The 22,043-nt window shown below is 38.1% G+C and overlaps 1 protein-coding gene across 1 annotated transcript in view; it reads right to left on the bottom strand.

Annotated features, from left to right (window-relative positions):
• Window positions 1-18,464, bottom strand: part of PHLPP1 (PH domain and leucine rich repeat protein phosphatase 1) — a 279,201-nt gene extending 260,737 nt beyond the window's left edge. The window contains exon 1 of the mRNA XM_074279031.1: window positions 16,443-18,464. Coding sequence (XP_074135132.1) covers window positions 16,443-18,222 — 1,780 coding nt within the window. The 5' untranslated portion in view covers window positions 18,223-18,464. The remainder of the gene's footprint in view (window positions 1-16,442) is intronic.
• Between the last annotated feature and the right edge of the window lie 3,579 nt (window positions 18,465-22,043).

The following is a 22,043-nucleotide window of genomic DNA, read 5'->3' on the forward strand; positions in this document are numbered from 1 at the left end:
AGGCATAGAAAGGAGGAAAAATTTGGAACACAAGGTTTTGCAAGGGAAAAATTTGGAACACAAGGTTTTGCAAGGGTAAATGTTGAAAACTATCTTTGTATGTATTTTGAAAATAAAAATCTATTATTAAAAAAACTTTTTTTAAAGAAGCTTATATTCTAAGAGGGAGATTCCCACTCCATCACAAAAGCTAAGGAACTTAAGCACAGATTTTACAAAAGACTAATAGATATAATAAGTTTTTTATTATAGCCTGGATATTTGGTTATTTTTCTTTTGTTTTCTGGGGTTGATGTTGTTATTTGGGGGTAAGGGAGAGGGACATCAAATACAACAGGTATTTGGGAAACATGAAGCAGTGAAAGAAGGGACAAGAGTTAAATTTGGATCCCAGCTAGTCTGGGGTTCTGATCATGACAAGAGGAAAAAGAATAAGGATAAGGGGAGGGAGAAATGGAATCAGTATTGGTCCTTTGGAGTACCTGCCATGGCCAACTACTCCCCTTCTTCTAACAGATGCCAGATGGCTGGGCAGTTCACTGAAACAATCTTAAGGTATAACTTTTAAGGAAAAAAGAAGGAGCCTCTTTTTCAGAAGCATGTAATTGGTTTCCCATCTTAGATTATATGTATGCAAGGAAGCTCTAAGTCAACATTGGTCAGGGAAGATTCAAATGAATTAGATTGGAAGTAGGAGCATGGGAGTGTTGCCAAAAAAGCTAAAGCAGAGGAAAAGAGGTGAAGAGGTGGGTGCTCTGTGGTCAAAGCAAAGGCATCCCACCAAACCCAATGGATTCCAGAGATGCAGACTATAGGAATTCAGATTTTTTGGACTACCAAAGGGAATAACAAAAAATACACAAATAAGTATAATAAAAGTGCCATTTATAATATAACAAATATACAGGAGAGGTTCAAAATAAGCAGCATGAGAAACCTGAGGTGAAAAAAAATGAGGTAACATTGAGAACTCAGGAAAATTAAAATAAGAGAATTACAGAAAAAGGGGCTCAAAGAAGAAAAGAATTTCAAAAGACAGCCACAGAATAACAATGCAAAATGGTATTGGTTACCTAGTTCTGGTGTATATATTTCTAGATATGCTGGAAACCTCAAAAGTATAGCAAGAATAGATTCTTCTAAGTAACAAGAAAACATGCTAGAATATTTCTGTTCCTTTTTAAATTTCACTGTATAAAAACTAAGGGTCAATCCCAGAAACAAAGAGATTAAAAACTCTTAAGTTCCAAACTCAAAACTAGCCCAATGTATACCTTGTGGTCATTTAATAAAAGTTATTTTACCATAAAAGCCTACTAAGAAAAAGCTACAGTCATTCTATTTGGTTGCCAAATCCTCTTTCTGGCTTTCATAGCTTACATTATCCTTTAATAAATGTTCTTTTCAATGTGCTTATTGTTTGTTGAATTGAAGCTCAACATCCTATCCTTTTTCTCTAGCATTAGGATTACATTTCTCAATTCTCACTTCTTAGTTCATAAAAGTAGTAGAGCCAACTAAGAAGTAATGCAAAGGAAGCTGGATTGGGTCTCAAGACCTGGGATGAGTTCCAATTCAACCACTTCCAAGTCACATGACCTCAAGCAAGTCACTTTTATTTCTTCCTTTTGCCCCAAATTCATTATCCATAAAGTGGAAATATGACTTGGATTACTTTTATCAGAGGGTAGCAAAGAAAGTCAAAAGAAATGAAGAGCTATGTAAACCTCAATTCTAATCCCAGTATAAGAGGAAGTGATTATTAAAGATTCAAGATAGCAGAAGAAATACAAGATATTCAACCAAGGAGTTAATACTCTTTTCTGGTTAGAATCAAAAGATCATAGAAGCCTACAGAGAACAATAGCCTCAGACCTAAATCTGATTCTTTCACTTAATAGACAAGAAAACTGAAACTTGAAGAAGTTGTAACTCCACCAAGGTCAAACAGGTAATAAATAAAGCTAAAATTTTAATCCAAATTATCCAACTCCAAATCCAATATTCCACTATGCCATACTGCCTCAAAAAGTCAACAAATGGTCCAACACTAAACTTTCTTAAAATTAATTTCTTCTCATTTAACAAGCATTTTCCTCTCCTTACACACACACAAAATACAAAACAAATTTACACCACTGGCCTGTCAAAAAAATGGATGTTGCCTTTTATTTCTGAATCTCTTACCTCTTCCTCAAGAGGTGGGTAAGCATTCTTATACATTGGGCCTCTGGAATTGTGGTTAGTCATTGTGTTTAAGGTGGTCCCAACATTAGAACTTTTCACGAGAAAAAAAAAGGAATAAAAAGAAAGATGAATAGCCAAAGTGGATCCCAAAAGAAGCCCTGGGAGGAAAGGAGGACTTCTCATCAAGATATAATAGCCTACCCTTGATATAAAGGAAGACAAATAAAATAAGTCAAAATTTAAAAGTATAGAATTTCCTTTGAGGAAATTCACTGATAAAATAAGGAAAGAAAGAAAAGAAAGAAAAGAAAGAAAAGAAAGAAAGAAAGAAAGAAAGAAAGAAAGAAAGAAAGAAAGAAAGAAAGAAAGAAAGAAAGAAAGAAAGAAAGAAAGAAAGAAAGAAAGAAAGAAAGAAAGAAAGAAAGAAAGAAAGAAAGAAAGAAAGAAAGAAAGAAAGAAAGAAAGAAAGAAAGAAAGAAAGAAAGAAAGAAAGAAAGAAAGAAAGAAAGAAAGAAAGAAAGAAAGAACAGTAAGAATGGGAAAAGGGGGGCAAGCTAGGTTAGAGTACTAGCCCTGAAGTCAGGAGGAACTGAGTTCAAATTTGGTCTCAGACACTTAACACTTCCTAACTCTGTGAAACCTAGGCAAGTCACTTAACCCCAATTGCCTCAGCAAAAAAAAAAAAAATAAATAAAAAGTTTTTGTTTGTCTGTTTATCTATAGTAGAACTGAAAAAGTCTGCAGGCAGAATGAAAGGAACTAATAAAGTAGAAAAATTAAAGATAAAAGAGAGAGAAGGCAGAACTTCCAGGAAAAGATACCAGAAGAGGGGGGAGGAGACACTGAAGACATTGGAAAAGGAGAAGAAAACAATTCTTACTGACACAAGAAAGAAATTTTAGGACAGGAAAAAAAAAAGATACTTGAAGAAATCCAAGTACAAAGTTATAATTAAAGGCAACAAGGTCTATTTTAAGGGTGAAAAGGGCAGAAGTACAGTTGGGAGAATAGGTATAGAAAAGTTTTAGAACAGCCACAATGAGAGAGAGAAAATGAGTAAGGTACAAATGGATTGTTGAGATGCAAGGAAGAGCCCAATTTTCAAATCCGAAAGTATGAATTTTTAGAGGTTATAACCATCACAATTTTATGACCTGCCCTAGCAACATTCCAGCACCCCATAGTCAGGGAATGGAAAAGCACATGGTCAAGAATTCAAGTTGGGTAGGAACCTAAGAGAAAGAAAGAGATTAATGAATAGAGAGGTGTCTAGATGAGGTCAGAGTAGTTTCCTTTACTAGCACTCAAAGAGCAGGAGGGATGAAGGTGGTTATGGTCAGAGAAGGGAATTAAGTTCTCTTTAAAAAGCATTTATTAAATACCTACTATGTACTAAGAACTCTCAAGATAAAAACACAAAAATTAAATGGTCCCAGAACTTGAGCCAAGAAAGTGATTCAACATATGTACAAATAGGTAAATACAAAGTGGTAAATTAAAAAATGGTATAGGGAATTATTAACAAGTTGGTGGTGAGGGAAAAAGATATTAAGATTATATGAAGAAAAGTAAAGCATGAAACATTAAAAACAAAAAATTGAAAGTAGGCCTCTTGGGGCAGCTAGCACACATGGATAGAGCACCAGCCCTGAATTCAGGAGGACCTGAGTTCAAATTTGGTCTCAGACACTTAACACTTCCTAGCTGTGCGACCCTGGGCAAGTCACTTAACCCCAGCCTCAGGAAAAAAAAAAAAAAAGAAAGTAGGCCTCTTTTTTCCATTTTTCTGTACTATTGAGAATACAAAATGAAACAATATGAAATAAGTCTGAAAAGATAAGCTGGACCCAAACTGTGAAAAGTTCTAAGTACCAAATAGAAATTTCCATTTCATACTAGAGATGAGAGAGTCATTAAAGATTCTTGAACAGTGGAGTATGTCACTGTATGACCTGTGATTTAGAAAGATCATTTTGGAAGCTCTGTGGAAGGATATATTAGTGAAGGAAAAGACTGGAAAACAATTAGGAAGCAATTGTTACAGACCAGGAAAGAGGTACTAAGTACTAGAGTATTGTCCTAAAAGTATAGGGAAGGAGAAAGGCATTAGAAATATTGTGGAGAGGCAGCTAGATGGCACAGTGGATAGAGCACCAGCCTTGAAGTCAGGAGGACCTGAGTTCAAATATGACCTCAGATACTTCCTAGCTGTGTGACCCTGGGCAAAGTCACTTAACCCCAACTGCCTCAACAAAAAAAAAAAAAAAAGAAGAAAGAAAAGAAAGAAAAAGAAAAGAAAAGAAAAGAAATATTGTGGAGATGGATTAGATGAGGTTGGCAACTAATTCACATGTGAGTAAAGTGAGTAGTAAAGTAAAAGTGAGAGCTACAAGGTAGGAATAATATCAAAAGTGCAAAGGTGTATACCTGGGAGGAATGTGGTACCAGCAATAATAGGTTTAAGGGAGACTATAGGTTCTGTTTTGACCAGGGGGTAACTGAGGCATCTACAGGACACTTCTAAAGATAAAGATATAAATAAAACAGGCAGATAAGTCTGAAATCAAGAAAGAAATAATGGCTTCATATATTGATTTAAAGTCATCTGCAGAAATGACAAACACAAGCAAACTGACATTCTTAAAAGCACAAACTCACAAAATAAAAAAAAATTGCCATCTGCTGCTCTCCAGAAAGCAGGGGTGGCAAGGGGCTAACTAGGGAATTTGAGAAGCAACAGGGATCAAGAGGCCATGTGTTACCAATTAAATAGCCCTGAGTCCCTTAATACTACATTCTATTAGAGTAGGTATGGTGCTAACTCCTACTTCCTCCTCTACCCCAACACCATGAGACTGAGACTGAATAACTCCCATAAGCACTGCTAAGTTCTTAAAGCATGAAGGGATTCTTCCAGGGTTATGAGTAATTCCTTCTCCAGGAACAGTGTACTCTGAGAAGCAGAGATTATCAATCACAAAAATTTTATGTTTGGCATTCAAACCAAATATCTTATAAAGATGGAGTGGAGAGGACTGAAAAGAGTCCTTGAGTATGGCACTTTAAACAAAGCACTCTTCCCTCTCTCTCCTTAGCCATGTCATAGGAGATTCACTAGAATTTGGTCATTAAAAGTCCAAAATTTTACCCCTAACAAGTCTCAAGGGAAATTTACAGCAATAATTCATAACTGTTGTTGTTTTTAATGAAAATTAAATTATCCCTATGCTCCACAAATATACCACTCCTCTCAATCTTTCAAAAATGGCAGGGAGAAAGGATAATTTTCCTCTGTATTTCTACATCTGGAGTACAAATTCTGTATCTCTTATGCAATGAATTTTTATTTCCTTTGTGTTTTTGTGTTTTTAAAGTTTCTTTTATCCTATGGAAAAGGAATGGTAAGCTGTGCAGAATTAATTGATTGGATAAATTATTTCTACATAACAAATACTATTTTGTTTAAGGTAAGAGATTAATTTGAAATTCAACCCACGGTAAAAGGAAATGTCTCATACTCAACATACCTATTTATACTCACAGATGACTGACTAGTAAAAGTAAGAGGCTTCTTTTTTTATCTTTCTTCTTTCTGTTCAAAGAAAAGGAATTTGGCTGCTAGCAGTTTTTACAGAGACTTCTGAAATTTGGTATTGAACAGAAACACTAACAAAAACATGCTGAGTTGTTTTAATTGTTTTTTTTAATCACTATAAAAGGTAAAACTGTAAATCCAACTGAAAGACTTAAATGTTACAAAATGTGCTGCTTTGAGAATATTCCTAATGTTTTTCTTAAATCAAGAAAATAGAAAATTCCAAAAATACATAATACCTGTGTGTGAGTGTGTGTGTGTGTATGTATGTATGTATGTACACATTGAATTTGCTATAAAACTTAATTGAAAGTAAATGTTTTCATCTTAGGTTTCTTACCTTAAAAAAAATACTAGAAGCTATTTCATTTTCTTTCTATCAAATATAATTTATATTTCAAAATACTAACTATACTCCCTCAGATTTTTCAAATGTTGTCCCTCCTCTCAACAAACCATATACTACTAAAGTTCAAATCCCCCATAGGATGAGAGCATCGTTAATGAAATCTAATTTCCCTCTGTGCAGTTAAAATGTCCATCTGTTCCATTAGAACATTAGAAACCTTATACAATCAGTCAAAGTGATATGAAATCTCTTAAAAGCACTGGCCACACTGCAGAAGAAATTGAACTGTCTTGATCTGAAAGGAACATGTTAAGCATGTTCATCAATTTGTTTACAATCTTTTAACTTACCATGGTAAAAATAGCAAGAACTCTAAACGAATACACAGAATGAGGAAATCTAATCCAATCCAATCTAGTCACCACCTACTTTGTCAGTAGTCCTATGATGCCTAATGAGTATGGGAGAATGTCCATGTCTGGTCCCACTCCCCTGAGGACCAACTCAGGGATTTGGCTCTTTGACCAGCTTTTAGCCCCAGGGACTAAGTTAGTAACATGATATCAGCTGTCTTTCTTCCTAAACGTTTCAATTATCCTGGTTTGGCCAAATGGAAAAAGACAAATGTATAAGTGACAATAAGAAATCATCTTTCTGAGTTGGGTAATCAAACTGCTCCTTTCTTCCACCAAATAGGTTTGTCCTTTAAGGATTTGCAACAAAGAATATAACCATATAACAACAAAGTAGAAAACTGACACTTTCCTCCCTTTATGGAATTTCAAAATGAGGTCTGGAATGGACTGGCCAATCTCAAAAGAAAATTTCTCTCAATGCTGTTTCAAAAGAAAAGTCCCTTGAAATTTATCTACAATCATACAGTACTTGAATGAGAAAAACACATTCCTATATAGAGAATTTCTCCTGGACAAGAACTAGCATGGCTACTTGACAAGCACTGTATGACTATATGTATAGTAAGCCATTTCATCTCTCAGGACTGCAGTGTGCTCAACTATATATTAGACAGAATAGATGCTGTATATTACAGTAAAAACACTTTACAAGTACAGTTTATACTTTCTTTTACTCTATATAGGTCTTCAAAAAGTGTCAAGAACTTCAGGAATATATGTCCAATGTTTTAACATGTGAGGAAATAGAACAAGCAGCATATGAATTAAAATTTATCTCCACTGGTTACAGTTGAATTAGGTACAGGATTCAGTAAAGACAGAAACAGCAAGAACAGAACAAACCTCTTACTAACCTTCCTACAAAGGGGTAAAGATAGGTTATTTAATGAATGAGATTTTGAATGAAATTTATCAATTCACAATAACCTCACCCATAAAAATTGAGTAATTTGTTACTACCTGGTTAAGTATGTACATATGTGTTTATACATGTATATGTTTTTAAAAATAAAAACAAAACATTGCACATGGTAAAAGTTAGGATTCTTACAAGGTGCTAAATCACTGGAATGGATATAATTATCTAATTTAGCATAGTACTTAACAATTCTCAGATTCACACCTTTCACACCTTTAAGAGAACATACTTTTAAGGAGCTCCCACAAGCTCAGGGAGTGCCCACAAGCCCATTCTCTGGGTGGATATAAGGAGCCAGGATTCAGGGAGGAGGAGTCAAAATTTCATTCCCATTTCAACCTTCCTGCTGGCTGGAGGCTTTGGACCCAAAGGGAGCAGAGAGGCTGAAGACATTCTGACAAGAGTTCATTGGGAAACCAAGGAGAGGGGAAGGCCTCCAGAAAGCTAGCCAAACTCGAGCCCCAAGTGAAGGAGACAAGACTTGAAGGAGAAAATAAAGGACCTGGAGATAAGATTTGGAAAGAGGCAGAAAAAGACTTTAACCCTGACTGCATTTTGGGATTATTGAACTGGAACTAAAACTAAGGCTGCCTCCAGAAACTCCCCAAGAGAACGATCACAATTTAGAGAAACAGAACATCACAGTAAAAGTTCAAATTTTCTTATATGATCACCTTTCCTTTTCTTTATATCTTGAGGTATTTGTGATTGGCAATGATTGTTAAATTCGCAATTTAAAAAAGACTTTTAAATTACCGTACCCAAAATTTGATATTTCTAATTACATTCATCACCCTGATAATGGGTCTCTATGAAATTTATTTGAGTTAGTCCTCAAACAGACATTCAGTGACCAAGGCCACACTCCAGTTTGGTAGAACTTGCCAGATCTTGAGTTCTAAGGATTAACCCCACACCAATGCACAAGGATTTGAATAGACAACACTTATATGCCATTAAAATAACTGGCTATTCAATTTTTTTTTTTAAAGGGGACGCTAGATGGCGAAGTGAAAGAGGACCTGAGTTAAATCTGACCTCAGATACTTAATACTGCCTAGCTGTGTGACCCTGGGCAAGTCTCTTAATCCCAATTGCCTCAGCAAAAAAAAAAAAAAAAAAAGAAAAGAAAAAGAAAAACCTGACATCCTATACACTAAATCTAAGACTGTAGTTCTTATTCATTAGTACTGAAGCATTTTTTTAAAAGTACCTTGCAACAGGTATTTTTAGTGATGTTTTGAAAGAATTTAGCATGAGTTATGGGCAAATGCTAGATTTGAAGCCAGAAGAGCTGGCTTTGAAAACTGACTTTGCCACTTGTGTAATCATGAACAATTCACTTACTTTCCCAGGGCCTCAATTTCTTGTTCTGTAAAAAAGAAGAGGTTAGGACAGATGATTACTAAGGTCCCTTCCAGCTCTAAATCTATATGCTTATGGATAACTAGGTATCTCATTAGGATTAATTAATATTAACTATTAGGAAACTGCAATATAAACTTTCCCACAAGTGGTTTTGTCTTTTTAAGGTGTAGTTTCATATAGTGCAATCAGAAGATCATTAACCTTGAGATAGAAAGGACCTCAAAGAGCATCTTTTCTTTTTTTAAATTAAAGCTTTTTATTTTCAAAACATATGCATGGATAATTTTTCAACCCTTGAAAAACTTTGTATTTCAATTTTCTCCCCCCTTCCTTCACCCTCTCCGCTAAGATGGCAAGTAATCCAATATATGTTAAATATGGCAGAAATATATATTAAATTCAATATATGCATACATATTTATACAATTATCTTGTTGCACAAGAAAAATCAAATCAAACAGGAAAAAATGAGAAAGAAAATAAAATACAAACAAACAACAAAAAGAGTGAAAATGCTATGTTGTGAACTCTCTCAGTCCCCACAGTCATCTCTCTGGATGCAGATGGCTCTCTTCATCACAAATTGCTACTGGCCTCAATCATCTCTTTGTTGAAAAGAGTCACATCCATCAGAATTGATCATCATATAATCTTGTTGCCAGGTATAATGATCTCCTGGTTCTGCTCATTTCACTCAGCATCAGTTCATATAAATCTCTCAAGGCCTCTCTGAAATCATACTGTTGGTCATTTCTTACAGAACAATAACATTCCATAACATTCATATACCATAACTTATTCAACCATTCTCCAACCAATAGGCACTCAGTTTCCAGTTTCTTGCCATTACAAAAAGGACTGCTACTAATAATCAGCTCTTATGGATAATGAAACTAAGGCAAGAGAAGAAAAGCCCAATAAGAAATGAGCCCATTCTGTTATGAACAAATTTAGTTTCCAAAGAACATGTAAAATTTTTTTGGATTTTTTTAAAAGGAACCTCTCGGTTCCAAAGATCTATTATGAGGAACCTTTGTTATAGTGGGGAAAGAGCAGTAGTTGGACCAAAACAGCTCAAATCTCAGCTCTACCACTTTAAATAACTGGTTTCTGGTACATATCACTCAAAGATCATGAGACTCATTTTTCTTACCTGTAAAATATCACACTTGCACTACCACCTAGGGCAGCTGTGAGTCTAATATATTTTAAAAGTCTCTTCTACAGAGGATGTTTTCACTATTACTGCAGCTTTAACAGCCAAATGGGATGTTTAAGACTTGGCAGTTTGTGCTGGCAATTTTTTAGAAAACTGAAGAAAGTGAATAGAGATGATCTGAGACAAACTATGAAGAAAAAAGAGAAAGAGGGTAAGGGGGAATGTGTCTGTTGTTTTGTTATGTTATGAAGACACATTATAAAGAGGGTTTTATAAGGAGTCTAGAAACTGTTCAGAATAAAAGTTTGAAAGAGACTGAACACATTACTTATTTTTCTGTCATGGTCAGAAAAAAAGTGAAGAAAGGAAGAGGATGGAGGTTTCTTTTTTGATGGGAACTCTTTTAACCTTTATCTTGAAAAAAGAATTCTTATGAAAAAACTGATATCTAAAATGAACTAAATTGGTGGGACTATATTTCAGAAATAAGAAGTTATTTTCATATTATGGTAGTAGTATGACACGGTTCTGTGATTTGGCTGCGACCTTCCCCACAACTTGACAATTATAAATAATTATTTATATCTTTATTGTATTATTGACATTAGTGATAACAAATTATAAATATTTGGCAATATTAATTAATGTAGCTAGATATGAATTAACTACTATTGGGAAAGGTAGTAATTCCAGTTCATTAAACAAATAATATCTGATGAACTGATGGGGACACTGAATTTTTTGCTTTGCACCTAATTTAATTCAATATTACGAGGCAAGATTAACCTCTGTGGTACAAACCTTTCTATAAATGGTCACATAAGATATATCATATATTCTATAAACTTTGTCTACCCAACTTCAGCCCAATATAATACATTATACAATAGAGACTTTAATAATTTTTTGTTCAATGATTATCTTTAGAATTGAATTAAAAATAAAATTGGAAATTTTGTTATTTCTGTATGCTATAATCTATATAATTTTAATTAATTCAGATACATATAAAAGAATATTAATTTATTTCCCAAAATATATCTTCTTATTTAGCATCTAAAATTAAATATTTCAAATTCTTTGTGATACAAGTGGGAAAGAGCTCTGCATTTAGATTGAGGTTCAATTACTAGACTGTTATCTGCTAATGGCCAGAATGACTTTAGAAAATATGCTTAAATTCCCTGCATATGGTTCCTTCATCCATCAAATAAAAGGGAATTGACAAATGACCTCTGAGATCCCTTCCAGTTCTAAAATCTGCAAATATAATTTAGAAAATGCTTTCTTCACAATGCTGAGACAGATCAAATCAAGGCTTTGAATTGTTTCAAACACCTGATTTTAACGTAGCTAGACTGTGAAAGATAGACACAAACACTAATGGCAAAACATCTTTGGATTATTAAAACAAAAATGCACAAACCAAGGAAAAGTATGCCCCTTCACCTGTTTATAGACCAGAAGTTCTAGTACTTATTCCTTCAGATTAGGCTTACCTTTGGTATGCTAAAAAAACAAAAACAAAAAAAGGGAATATGAAGCCAAAGGTGTTCTACAATGTTAATCCAGCTACTTCAGATTGAAAACCCCTTCATTACAGGGGGTATTATTAGTTCCATGCCACATGAATATGATTAAAGGGAGGAGATTCCCTTTAAAAAAAAAAAAAAAAAAGAGGCCTTCTTTTCCCAAGGATTCACAGGCTGATTTAGACATTTTGATGTCATTTATTTCTCCCTCTTGAAATGCCAGCCCCTTTTAAATGAATTGTTTTTCTATTGAGTGACTTCAGAATTCCTCAGATTTCACAGAACAATTAAGCTCTTTCTCTTGTCCAGCTAGAATGTTCGAAGCTGGAACATAGCAAAATCATTCATCTAAGATACTTCATTTGACAGAACTCATTAATTCATTTCAAATCTAGAGCAAGAGATGTCTCTGAAAAAAATAAAATAAAATCACCTGTTCTAAGAAAATATTGCCCATTTTCTTAAGGGCTGCTTACTCAAAAATCTACTTCTTTCTTTCACCCAGGAGAAACAAATGTGAAACAAAGATACTAATGCTAGGTGGCACCTCTGAATCTTCTGTCATGGAGAAATGCTTGTTTTTATTGTAGATGATTTCAATTACCTTATCATAAATAAAATAATACTTACTGTTCTCCTCATTGTAGTTGAATTGTTGCCACATCCTAAAGTTAATGGTTTAACCCTCACTTACATCCACATAAATATTGCCTAATTTTCAAATGTAGTATGCTAGTTCTTATCAACACAAAGTTTAATACATCAAGAATCTTCTCAGGGTGAATATTCTCTCCACTGAAGCAGATCAAGGCACCCTTGCAACTTCAGTACAAGATTTTCATAAGTTGTGGTAGTCCCAAAATTCATCATCCTTAAGCCAACATGGAACTTCCTGAGCTTAGCTCAGCTGCAGTGAGACAACAAAGGCAAGTCACTAAGCCCACAATCAAAAGCTTTTCCAATTTGGTAGGACCTGCTAGAGCTTTTGCTAACAGTGCTTTAGAGAATTCAAGGTCATAACCATAGAAGGGTCAAGTACAGGAAGGCTTTAGTTTGGCAGAGCTAGCTAAACAACAAAGTTTAACAAATGCAGGTCTACTTTAACAAGAGATTGAAAAACTTAAATTCTTCACACTACCTAAAATCTCAAGGTGACTGTAACTAAAATGCTTATTCACTGTCTGTATTATATTTGTTCCCTTGAATAATCATTTTAACATGTTAAAAAGTTGCATTATAAAGATGAGCACTTGTGACTATAATTTCACTATGTTATAAGCAAAATTAGCAGATTTTCTGAACATTTTTAATGTAAATGAATAATTCAAATGCTAGAAAAATATAAAATCAGGCAAGATTTAGTTAGAAGGTTCGATTGTAAGTTGAAACACCTGTGTTCTAGTCTCAGCTATGCTATGGACATATAATCTCAGACAAATTAGTCAAATTTCTCTAAGCATGAGTTTCTTCATCTCTAAAAAAGGTATAATAACCTTCCTCCTACTTCACAGAGTTTTCGTTAGAATAAATGAGATAATACATGGGAACATGTTTCTAAGATTTTGTATGTAAAGGCAACACAATCAAATGCTATCACTTTTATAATATGAAATCATGGTGGTAAAGAAATAGACAATGCATTTTTGCAAAGATGATTCAAATTCTTTGTTCTTAAAATTAAAAGTGTTCTCAACAATAGTATTACATTCATTATCCAATTAAAAAAATTTTTAAATATTATCCAAAAGTACTGTAATTATAGTAATAGGAACTTGATAGTCAATATTACAGCTTAATGATGAAAAACACCTTCTAGGTTTTCATATATCTGGTGCAAGATTTTATAATTTCCAGAAAGGTGAAGACAGGAAACAGGAGAGGTAAAGATATTCACTTCAGAGCAATCCCAATGAGTCATATATCAAAATGCCTGGTACAATCGTTACACACAATGGATGGGTTGTCAACACCATTTCTCCTCGTTAAAACTTGAATTGAAATAGCTGGAATTTGGCTTTGAAAATTCAATAGAAAGGAGCTCTATTCTAAAAAAAAAATAAAATAAAATAACTTAAAAAAATTTTTAAAATAACTTTTAAAAAATGGCTTAATATTACTCCACTATTTCTTCAACAGGCTCTTGTTTCTAGTTGCTCCAGCACTCTAACCACTTAATATTTATGATTCCATAAGTGATGCCAATCAATTTACATACATAGAATTTTGTGTTATGTATGATAATTCTCTTTCAGGCAAATTTTAACTTGATTTTAAAAGGTTCTCAAATTTTAAAACATCTTCTGCAATGGCCAGATAATACCTCAGCAGCATTTACATAAAGTAGTTTCAGATGAAAAAACTATGTTACATTAAAAGACTGTTAATTTTTAAATCAACTCAAAGAATTGCTGCTTAATAGGTATAACTTTAAGTTTTCATGAACAATACTATAATTAAATATATGGGCTTCAAAACTATTTTAGGAATTAATTTTTTCCAATAGATATTTAAATTAAGATCCTAAAATAATTTTTCACTGATATTGAAGAATAGCCTTTCAGTTTATGTAAAGCAACATAAAAAAATAATTTAATTAGATTTTCCAAGAGAAAGAAAATTCTCAAGTAATAAATATTAAAAATTAATTTTAAAAGATAAGTTGAAATTAAATAGGGATATTTTTCAATGGTTACAGGTTCTTCTTTCTTAATCCCAACTACATAAACAGAAGGATAACAAGCTATTTAACTATGAAGTACAAAATTAAGTTATAGAGAATATTTCAGCAACAGCAACTCTTTGCAAAGGAAGTTATTCAGAACAAACACTGAAATTGGCCTGTTTATATCTCTGCAGGAAAGAATCTTGTAACTATGTGCTAAAGCCTCCTCAAAACATAGAGCTGAGGGTCACCCCTACTATGAGCTCATTTTTTGGTAAAATCTTTTTATTTTTCAACAACTTAGACCAATCTCATACTAAATTATTATCTGTAACAAGTGTTATTTAACAATCCTAGTATATTCACTTCATAATTTTTTGATCCAAAGTAATTCTGAGTTAAGAGGAGAAATGGAATAAGAAACAAAAGATTCATGAAAAATCTGACAACTTCTTCATCTGACCCTTAATGACTGGCTGGAAATTTATGCTTTGATGTAGCGTGATGACATCAGTGTTAAGCAGTATTAATTAGTATTAATATTTTCAATGAGGAACAAGTAATGTGAAACTTTTACAATATTTTGACAAAGCAGTGGTGTTAAATGGAACACTGATAAAATAAAAACCACAAATATCCCTTGTGATTTAGAGACATTTACTCATTACATTTATTTTGATCATGAGACTAACCTAAAATACAGAACACCATTAGATATGTTTTTGCTCTAATGGTAATTTTTAATAGTTTGAGAGAATAATGACATTTTAGCAATTCCAAGAAAGACAGAAAAAGAGATGGAACTGTTGCCTAGGTCAATTAAAAAAAAATCTCCCAGTTTCTAATCTGTCTAGAACTTCAAAATCTTAACATTTTAGCTCATATATATCAAACTTTAGATTATTTAATCAATTAAATATTTTCTTTTTAAAAGTCAATTCTAATAAAAACAATGAATAGTTTTAGAAAAACCTTAATGAAACTCAAGAAATAGAAGAACATCTCTCTGGCTTGGCCAGTTTCATCTTCATGATGAAACTTCATGAAATAAACTTTTTGCCAAGTGATCACACGAATCAATAAATACCAGCAAATTTTAATATTTAAATAATGAGAGGATAGCTAAAAATGACGGAACTACACATCATACACTTGAACTACACATATGCTTTTGTTATTCTGTACCTGGCAAAGTGATAGGAAAGTTAGCAAGAAATCTTTTATGCTTTAGCTACAATACATTATAATGTAACTTCTCAATCAAAAGCCATCCCTTAGAATAAAGAAAAGATAAGATGCAAAAGGTTTATATATAAACCACAAAATGTCAACGAAAATGCTGTGTTCACCCCTTCCAAAAGTCAGCATCTCCCCCAAGCTCTCGTTAGCTGAAAAAGCAACAGCAGTGAATTTGGGACTGCAGAATAGAAAGGGGGCTTCAGAACACTGAAAAGAGAACCAGGTAAATCGGCTATTCATCCCTACTTGTGATTCAAATATGACCTGCCCACTAAGAAAGTCCAGTACTATGCTTAAGTCACAGAGGACGATTTCAATGGTCAGTTCTTCTCGGGATTAAAACCACAAAACAAGAAACAGGAAGAGGCGGCTGGACTAATTTTAAACAGCAGGATCAAACCTGAAATTGTAGTACAAGGAAGAAGGTGAAGAAAAAAACAACGAAGAACATGTCAACAAAAGGTGTTCAGGAGAGCAAAATCAAATGTAATGAGGTTAATTAGGGATGTTATGGGCTTAGGTAAGTAAAATAAAAATCAGTTCACAAACATTTTTGTTATTTTTTATAAAAGAAAAATTTTGCACGATAGAGGAGAGTTTCTTGAAATCAAAAACTGTCTCATAGCCATAAACCAATCAGAAATTAAGAATCCAGATTAAGCAACCTAAACCTTACATACACAGTAGCATCTCAAAACGGTGACCTCATGTGGCATACCTATCTCAATGAATAAAATAACCCCGGCCCCCACCCTCAGTACTTTGATTAAAACCTTAAAGATTAAAAAATTGTTCATTTTTAAATTAAATAGTTTTGAAGAAGTATAGATGAAAACACACAAGGTGTTTTGTTACATTTACCCTTAAATAAATTGATACACTCAAGGGGATGTGGAAGGCGGGGGGGATGGAGACATTTTCTTCTCCAGAAAAATAGGTTCACACCTAATACCAAAGGAGATGAGTCTTCTTCCCGGGAGGTAATTGACCTCAAGGAGCAGGGTCCTCTCTCTTACCTGCATAGAAGCGGATGAGACACCCGATCTCCGAATCCATGCCCTCTTCCTGCACCCTCCATAGCTCCCTAAATCCCAGTTGAAAGAGGTAGTCATTTTGAATCTGCAGTGGCTTTTCGTGTGCCTCCAGCCGACGGGTAGTTTCTCCATGAAACTGCACGTACAAGGTGGGCGTCGGGGCGGTCTTGTCCGCCGCTCCTCCGTGCCCAGGCGGCAACAGCTTGAGCTCCCCACTTACTCCTCCTGCAATCGCCTTCTCCAGAGGCTCATCCTGGAAGAGCCTACCCCGGCTGTCCACCCCCTTCGGGGCTTTCGGTGGCGACTGTGCTGGGGCAGCTGGGGAAGGAGAAGGGAGTGGCGGGAAATCTCGGGACTCTTCGGCCACCGGCCCACCCGTCCGAGACGCAGCTGAGCCGCTCGGGTGATGGGCGAGGCCCGACCCCTCCGTCAAAGCCTGGGCAGGGGCAAGAGCAGGGACTGGGGTGGAATCGGCCTCCAGCTCCTCCGAAGAGGAGGAGCTGCCGCCGCCGCCGCCGCTACTGTAGGGGTCCAGCCGGTCGGACACGCTCTCGGCGCTGGGACTCAGGCTGAAACTCTCCGTGTCCGAGGCCGGGCCTCCCATCACGCCATCCACTGGCCGCAGATCACCCAACAGGGAACCGGGGACTCCTGCGTACAAATCCCCGGGGCTGAAGTCCGAAGGCGCGGGGCTGCCGTGGGTCAGGCACCCCACAAGTCTTCCCGCCCCATTGCTTCGGAGCGGTAGATCCCCCGGGGGCGTGCGCGGCTTCCCTCCGACGGCGGGATCCCCCAGCCCGTTCTTCCTCGACTGCTGCTCTCCGAGCTCGTAGTCTGGCGCTGTCAATCCGAGCCCGGGACCAGGGGCCTCGGGGCTCCGAGCCACCTGCCCTCCGCAACTGCCGGAGGGGATGTCCCCGTGACCCGCCGTCGGGGGGTCTGCAGCAGAGTCCACCCATGATGGTTGGGGCTGGGCCGCCGGCGAGGACCCCCGGCCCAGAACCTTCATCACTAAGCCGCCGCCGCCTTTGTGCCCCAGCTGCAGCAGGCGGGCCGCCACCTCGCCGGCCGTAGTGTCCAGCGTGCAGAGCACCGGGCGCAGGTAAGTCGAGGCCATGTGGCGGTCGAAGACGTGCACGCAGCCCCGCTGCAGCTGGTGCCTCACCCAGTCCCGGTCAGACGGCTGCAGCTGCATCATCTGTCGATGCTTCAGCAGCAGCGTCTTCCTGTCCAGGCTCCGGGTGCACAGCGACGCCGAGGCCGAGCAAGAAGCGGCCAGGCTGGCAGCGTTGGAGGAGTGGGAGGCGGCAGCGGCCGAGGAAGAAGAGGAAGAGGAGGAGGAGGACGTAGTGGTGGCGGCGGCGGACAGATTCCTCTTCAGCCGCCCCCTCCGGAGGAGCAGGGAGTTAGCGTTGCTGCCCGCTCCGGGGGCCGGGGGAGCCCCGTTGGCCGCGAGGAGGGGCGCCCCTCTCCTCCTCCTCCGCACGGTGCCCCCGGCTTTGCCCGGCAGCGGCCCGGCGGGGGCCTCCTCCCCGGCTCCGCCGCTCGGGAGGAACTGCATGTTCGCGGTCCCCGAGGGCAGGGGATTCTCTGGGCTCCGGCCGCCACTCCCCGCCGCCGCCGCTGCCGCCGCCAAAGCTGCTGCCGCCGCCGCCGCCGCCGCCGCTGCGGCCGCTGCCGCCGCCGGAGCCGGAGCCGGAGCCCGGTCCTCCCTGCTGGTCTCTGGGAGTCGTTGCACCGTGGCCGCGGCGGCGGGCTCCATTGCAGTGGAGCTGTGCGTCTCCCCCCCCCAGCTCCGGAGCGAGGAGAAGGGAGCGGGAGGAGGTGAAGCGAAGGTGGGAGAGGGCGGCGGCGGCGGAGGAGGAGGAGGAACCGGGAAGGAGAAGCCAATGGCGTTTGGGGCTGCTGTTCCAGGGGATTATGTGGCAATTCGGAGCATTCCGTCGGTGTCTCGGGGTTCCATCCCGCGCACCCGCCTCACAGCCACCGCCTCCTCGCCTCTTCCCTCTCCTCCCCCTCCTCCTCCTCCTCCTTATTCTCCTCCTCCTCCTCGGGCGCCCAGGCCTCTAGCCACGCCTCCTCCCCCCACCTTCCCGGGCGAACCAGCAGGCCAGAAGAAGCGCTCATTGAATATTAATAGAGCTTTAGTCCGGGGAGGGTGGACGGCGGGAGGAAGAGAGGGGAGGGGAGTTCAATGCCGGTTCATGAATATACATCTTTGACATGACGGCATTCCACGGCGAGATGGGGCGGGGCACGGGGAGGGTCCGAGAGATACCGTGGAGAGAGGTGGGGCTTCAGGGTAAACAAACGTGACGCGTGCGTACAGGGGCTGTTTCCTGGGAGGTTTCTCTCCGCCGCAACTACAGAGGAGGCGGCCAGGTGGGAAAAGGAGGAGGAGGACGAAGGGTGGAAAATTGAGAACCCGAAGTTGCGCGCAGCATCCTGGGAAGTGTAGTTCAAAGTGAATGGAACACTACCCGCAAATGGAAACCGAAAGACTACGAATCCCGGGTAATCGTTCACACCAGCCCTTCCTCTCTGGCCCTGGAGCTGGGCTGTGTGGAATGGGGAATTGTGCCCTCTACTGCTGGACATGGGGCTGGGAGGGGCGTTTGTTGGGTCCTTTGGTTAACGGCCTTTCCGCTGCTTGCTGATCCTTGAGGACATTTACCCAAGATGGCTTTCCTGCTTAATCAAGTGTCTCCTTGGGTGTATGGATCCTTCACACCTTTTCCCTCAAGCACAAGGGCCTTAATTGCCCTTGGGGCATTTGTGCCCTTAAGTGTTGGACGAGGAATGTGCACTTTTTACAAAGAAGCTGCATCTCTGTGCACTGGAGGCTAACCTGAGTCTGAATGAAGACCTTGCCTCTGTGACACCCGTGACCTTGAGTTTTAACCGGAAATCTTCAATTTCCTTAATTGTAAAAAGAATGGAGGAGGTCTGGCGGCTCACTGGATAGAGCACTGGGCCTGGAGTCTGGAAGATCCAATTCAAATTCAGTTTCAAACGGTGACTAGCTCGGTGACCCCGGACAAGTCATCTAATCTCTGTCTTCTTCAATCCACTGAAAAAGACATAGGCAAAAGCCTTCCAGTATCCTTGCCAAGAAAATCTTATGGATTAGTGGGGTTCATCAGGGAAAGAAGGAGATTCAGGAGATGTCTGAATAGCCACCAAAAAATGAAGTATTTGAACTGGATATATTAAATCAATCACAGAGCTTTTATTAAGCACCTACCCTACCCCGGGCCGGTGCAAAATCCTGTGAAGAAGACAATACATTCAGCAGCCCCTGTCCACAAGGAGCTGAAACTCACCAAGATCATTCAGAAAATCCCTCTAGCTCTCCTTCTGTGATTTGCTTCCCATAACCAGAGGAAATGTCTGACCTGCCCGAGAAACTATTTAAAGTGAGGGTGTTGGGTATCAGATGCTTTTCTCTGAAACACTGCCATAGGATTTTGAGCTAGAGAATATATAAAAGATAGCCTAGGCTGCATATGTACCAGAAGTTTCCGAGAGTCCCAGAGACCCTTCCAGGGGATCCACAAGACCCAAACTTTCCATAATACAACATTTTCATTTCTAATATGGTAAATACAAAAGATACTGACAAACCCATATAAAAGCTTTGCCTATTTCTTTTTTCTGGGGATTAAGGAAACAGATTAGATGACTTGCCCAGGGTCACGCTGCTAGTTTTTGGTTGAAGCTGAATTTGAATTGGATCTTCCAGACTCCTGGCTCAGAGCTCTATCCAGTGAGCCGACTGACCTCCTCCATTCTTTTTACAATGAGGGAAACTGAAGATTACTTGTTAAACCTCAACGTAGGTGACCCATTCAAGGTCACGGGTGTCACAGAGGCAATGCCAGGATTCATACGCAGGTTAGCTTCCTAATTCTATAAAATGAAGTGGGGAAAGAAATGGCAAACCCCTTCAATACCTTTGCCAAGAAAACCCAAATGGGGTCATAAAGAGTCAGACACAGCTGAGAAATTTTTAATAAAAGTCTAAAAGGTTCCTGGGACCAGAAAGTTTGAGAAGTGCTACTAACTTAGACTAACCCCCCTTTTTTTTTTTTTTTTTTTTTTTTTTTGCATGAGAAGACATCAAGCCTCAGAAAGGAAAAGTGATTTGGCTCCAAAGTATTCTTATGAGAGGGACAGAAGTACTGAAGTTAAATTTCAACTAAGAACCCTATAGGAAGAACTACAACAAACCAAAAACAAATTGCCTAGCTATTTTAATATATTTTAAATTTCTCCATTTTATCAATGTTGTTCTATGTTTACAAGTCATGGAATCACTGCAGTCTCCAAATAATTAAAAATGGGTATGACACGAAGGGCAATGAATTGAATATAGGGTAAGGCTACGGGGCATACCAAAAAAAAAAAAAAAAAAAAAAAATTTAAAGAACTTCTATGCTATTAAGGAAATTTTTAATCAATAAAGATGAACTGTTCATGTGATTAAGGTAAAAAGAAATTGAGGAAGGCCTCCAGTATCCCAAGTGGATACCCATCCCCCAGGACTTACTGGAGAAGATAGAAAAGAATCACACAGGATAAGCAGGCTTGCATGGGTTACAATCTGCATGGCTGGAGGGAATGTTCATTCTGATGAAATCACAGATCTACTGGAAATCTTTAGAAAAGGCTCTATGATCCATGTTAAATTTCAATTGTGACCTTTCTTCTTTTTGTTAGTCCTTAGGAGACTTAGCAGACTTGCTTGTATTTAATATTTCTGATTTCTAGAGTTCCGTTTAAGGATCAATATGCTACTTTGAAATTTTATTTTTAATCATAAACGGCAGCCTTGTATCATAACTGGCTTCTAGAATACTCAACAGTTTATCTGAGACCACTGTAAGAAATTACAAAACTATATTTACTCTGTCTCTAGTTTCTATATTTACCCAATCCTGTTAGAAGTTTGGGGTTTTTTTTTTGGTTTTTGTTTTTTTTTTTAATTTTATCCTTTTCATCTTTTATCTTCTGAAGTTATTTATACACAAAACATTTCTTTCAAGGAAAGATCACATTGCTCATGGGGTTCCTAATGCCTGTGGAGTTTTTCTTTGTTCACTGTTGTGAGCTTAGATAATACTATTTGTGGGCAAACAAGGAAAAATCTTAGGCCTTATATATAGGAATTGCTTTTGTCCTTAGTAAGGGATGAAAGGAAAGAATATGTAGAAATTTCAATAGCAAATTCATTTGAAATGCTCAAAACTGAGCTAATATTTGATATTGCTAATATTTAGCAATACTGTTTAAAAATATGAAGATCATTTCAATGTTTTTCCTAGTGAACCAGCTGGAATAGTTAGTAATGATAGTTAAATAAATTAAAAGATTAGACATTTTTCTGATCCTCACAACCTCTCAAATTTCCCCAAAATAGGAATTAGGCACAAGAGATAAAGCAATTTTAGTTGTCTCCAAAGGCTAAAATACCCAGAACCCTAATAATATGAAAATCAGATGAACTAACAGTAGAAGAGACTAATACTCTTTCTAACTCCTTATCTATTCATCCTCACCATTTCTTTTATTGCCCATCATGAT

This window comes from Sminthopsis crassicaudata, chromosome 1, assembly GCF_048593235.1.
Source record: "Sminthopsis crassicaudata isolate SCR6 chromosome 1, ASM4859323v1, whole genome shotgun sequence".
Lineage (NCBI taxonomy): Eukaryota > Metazoa > Chordata > Mammalia > Dasyuromorphia > Dasyuridae > Sminthopsis > Sminthopsis crassicaudata.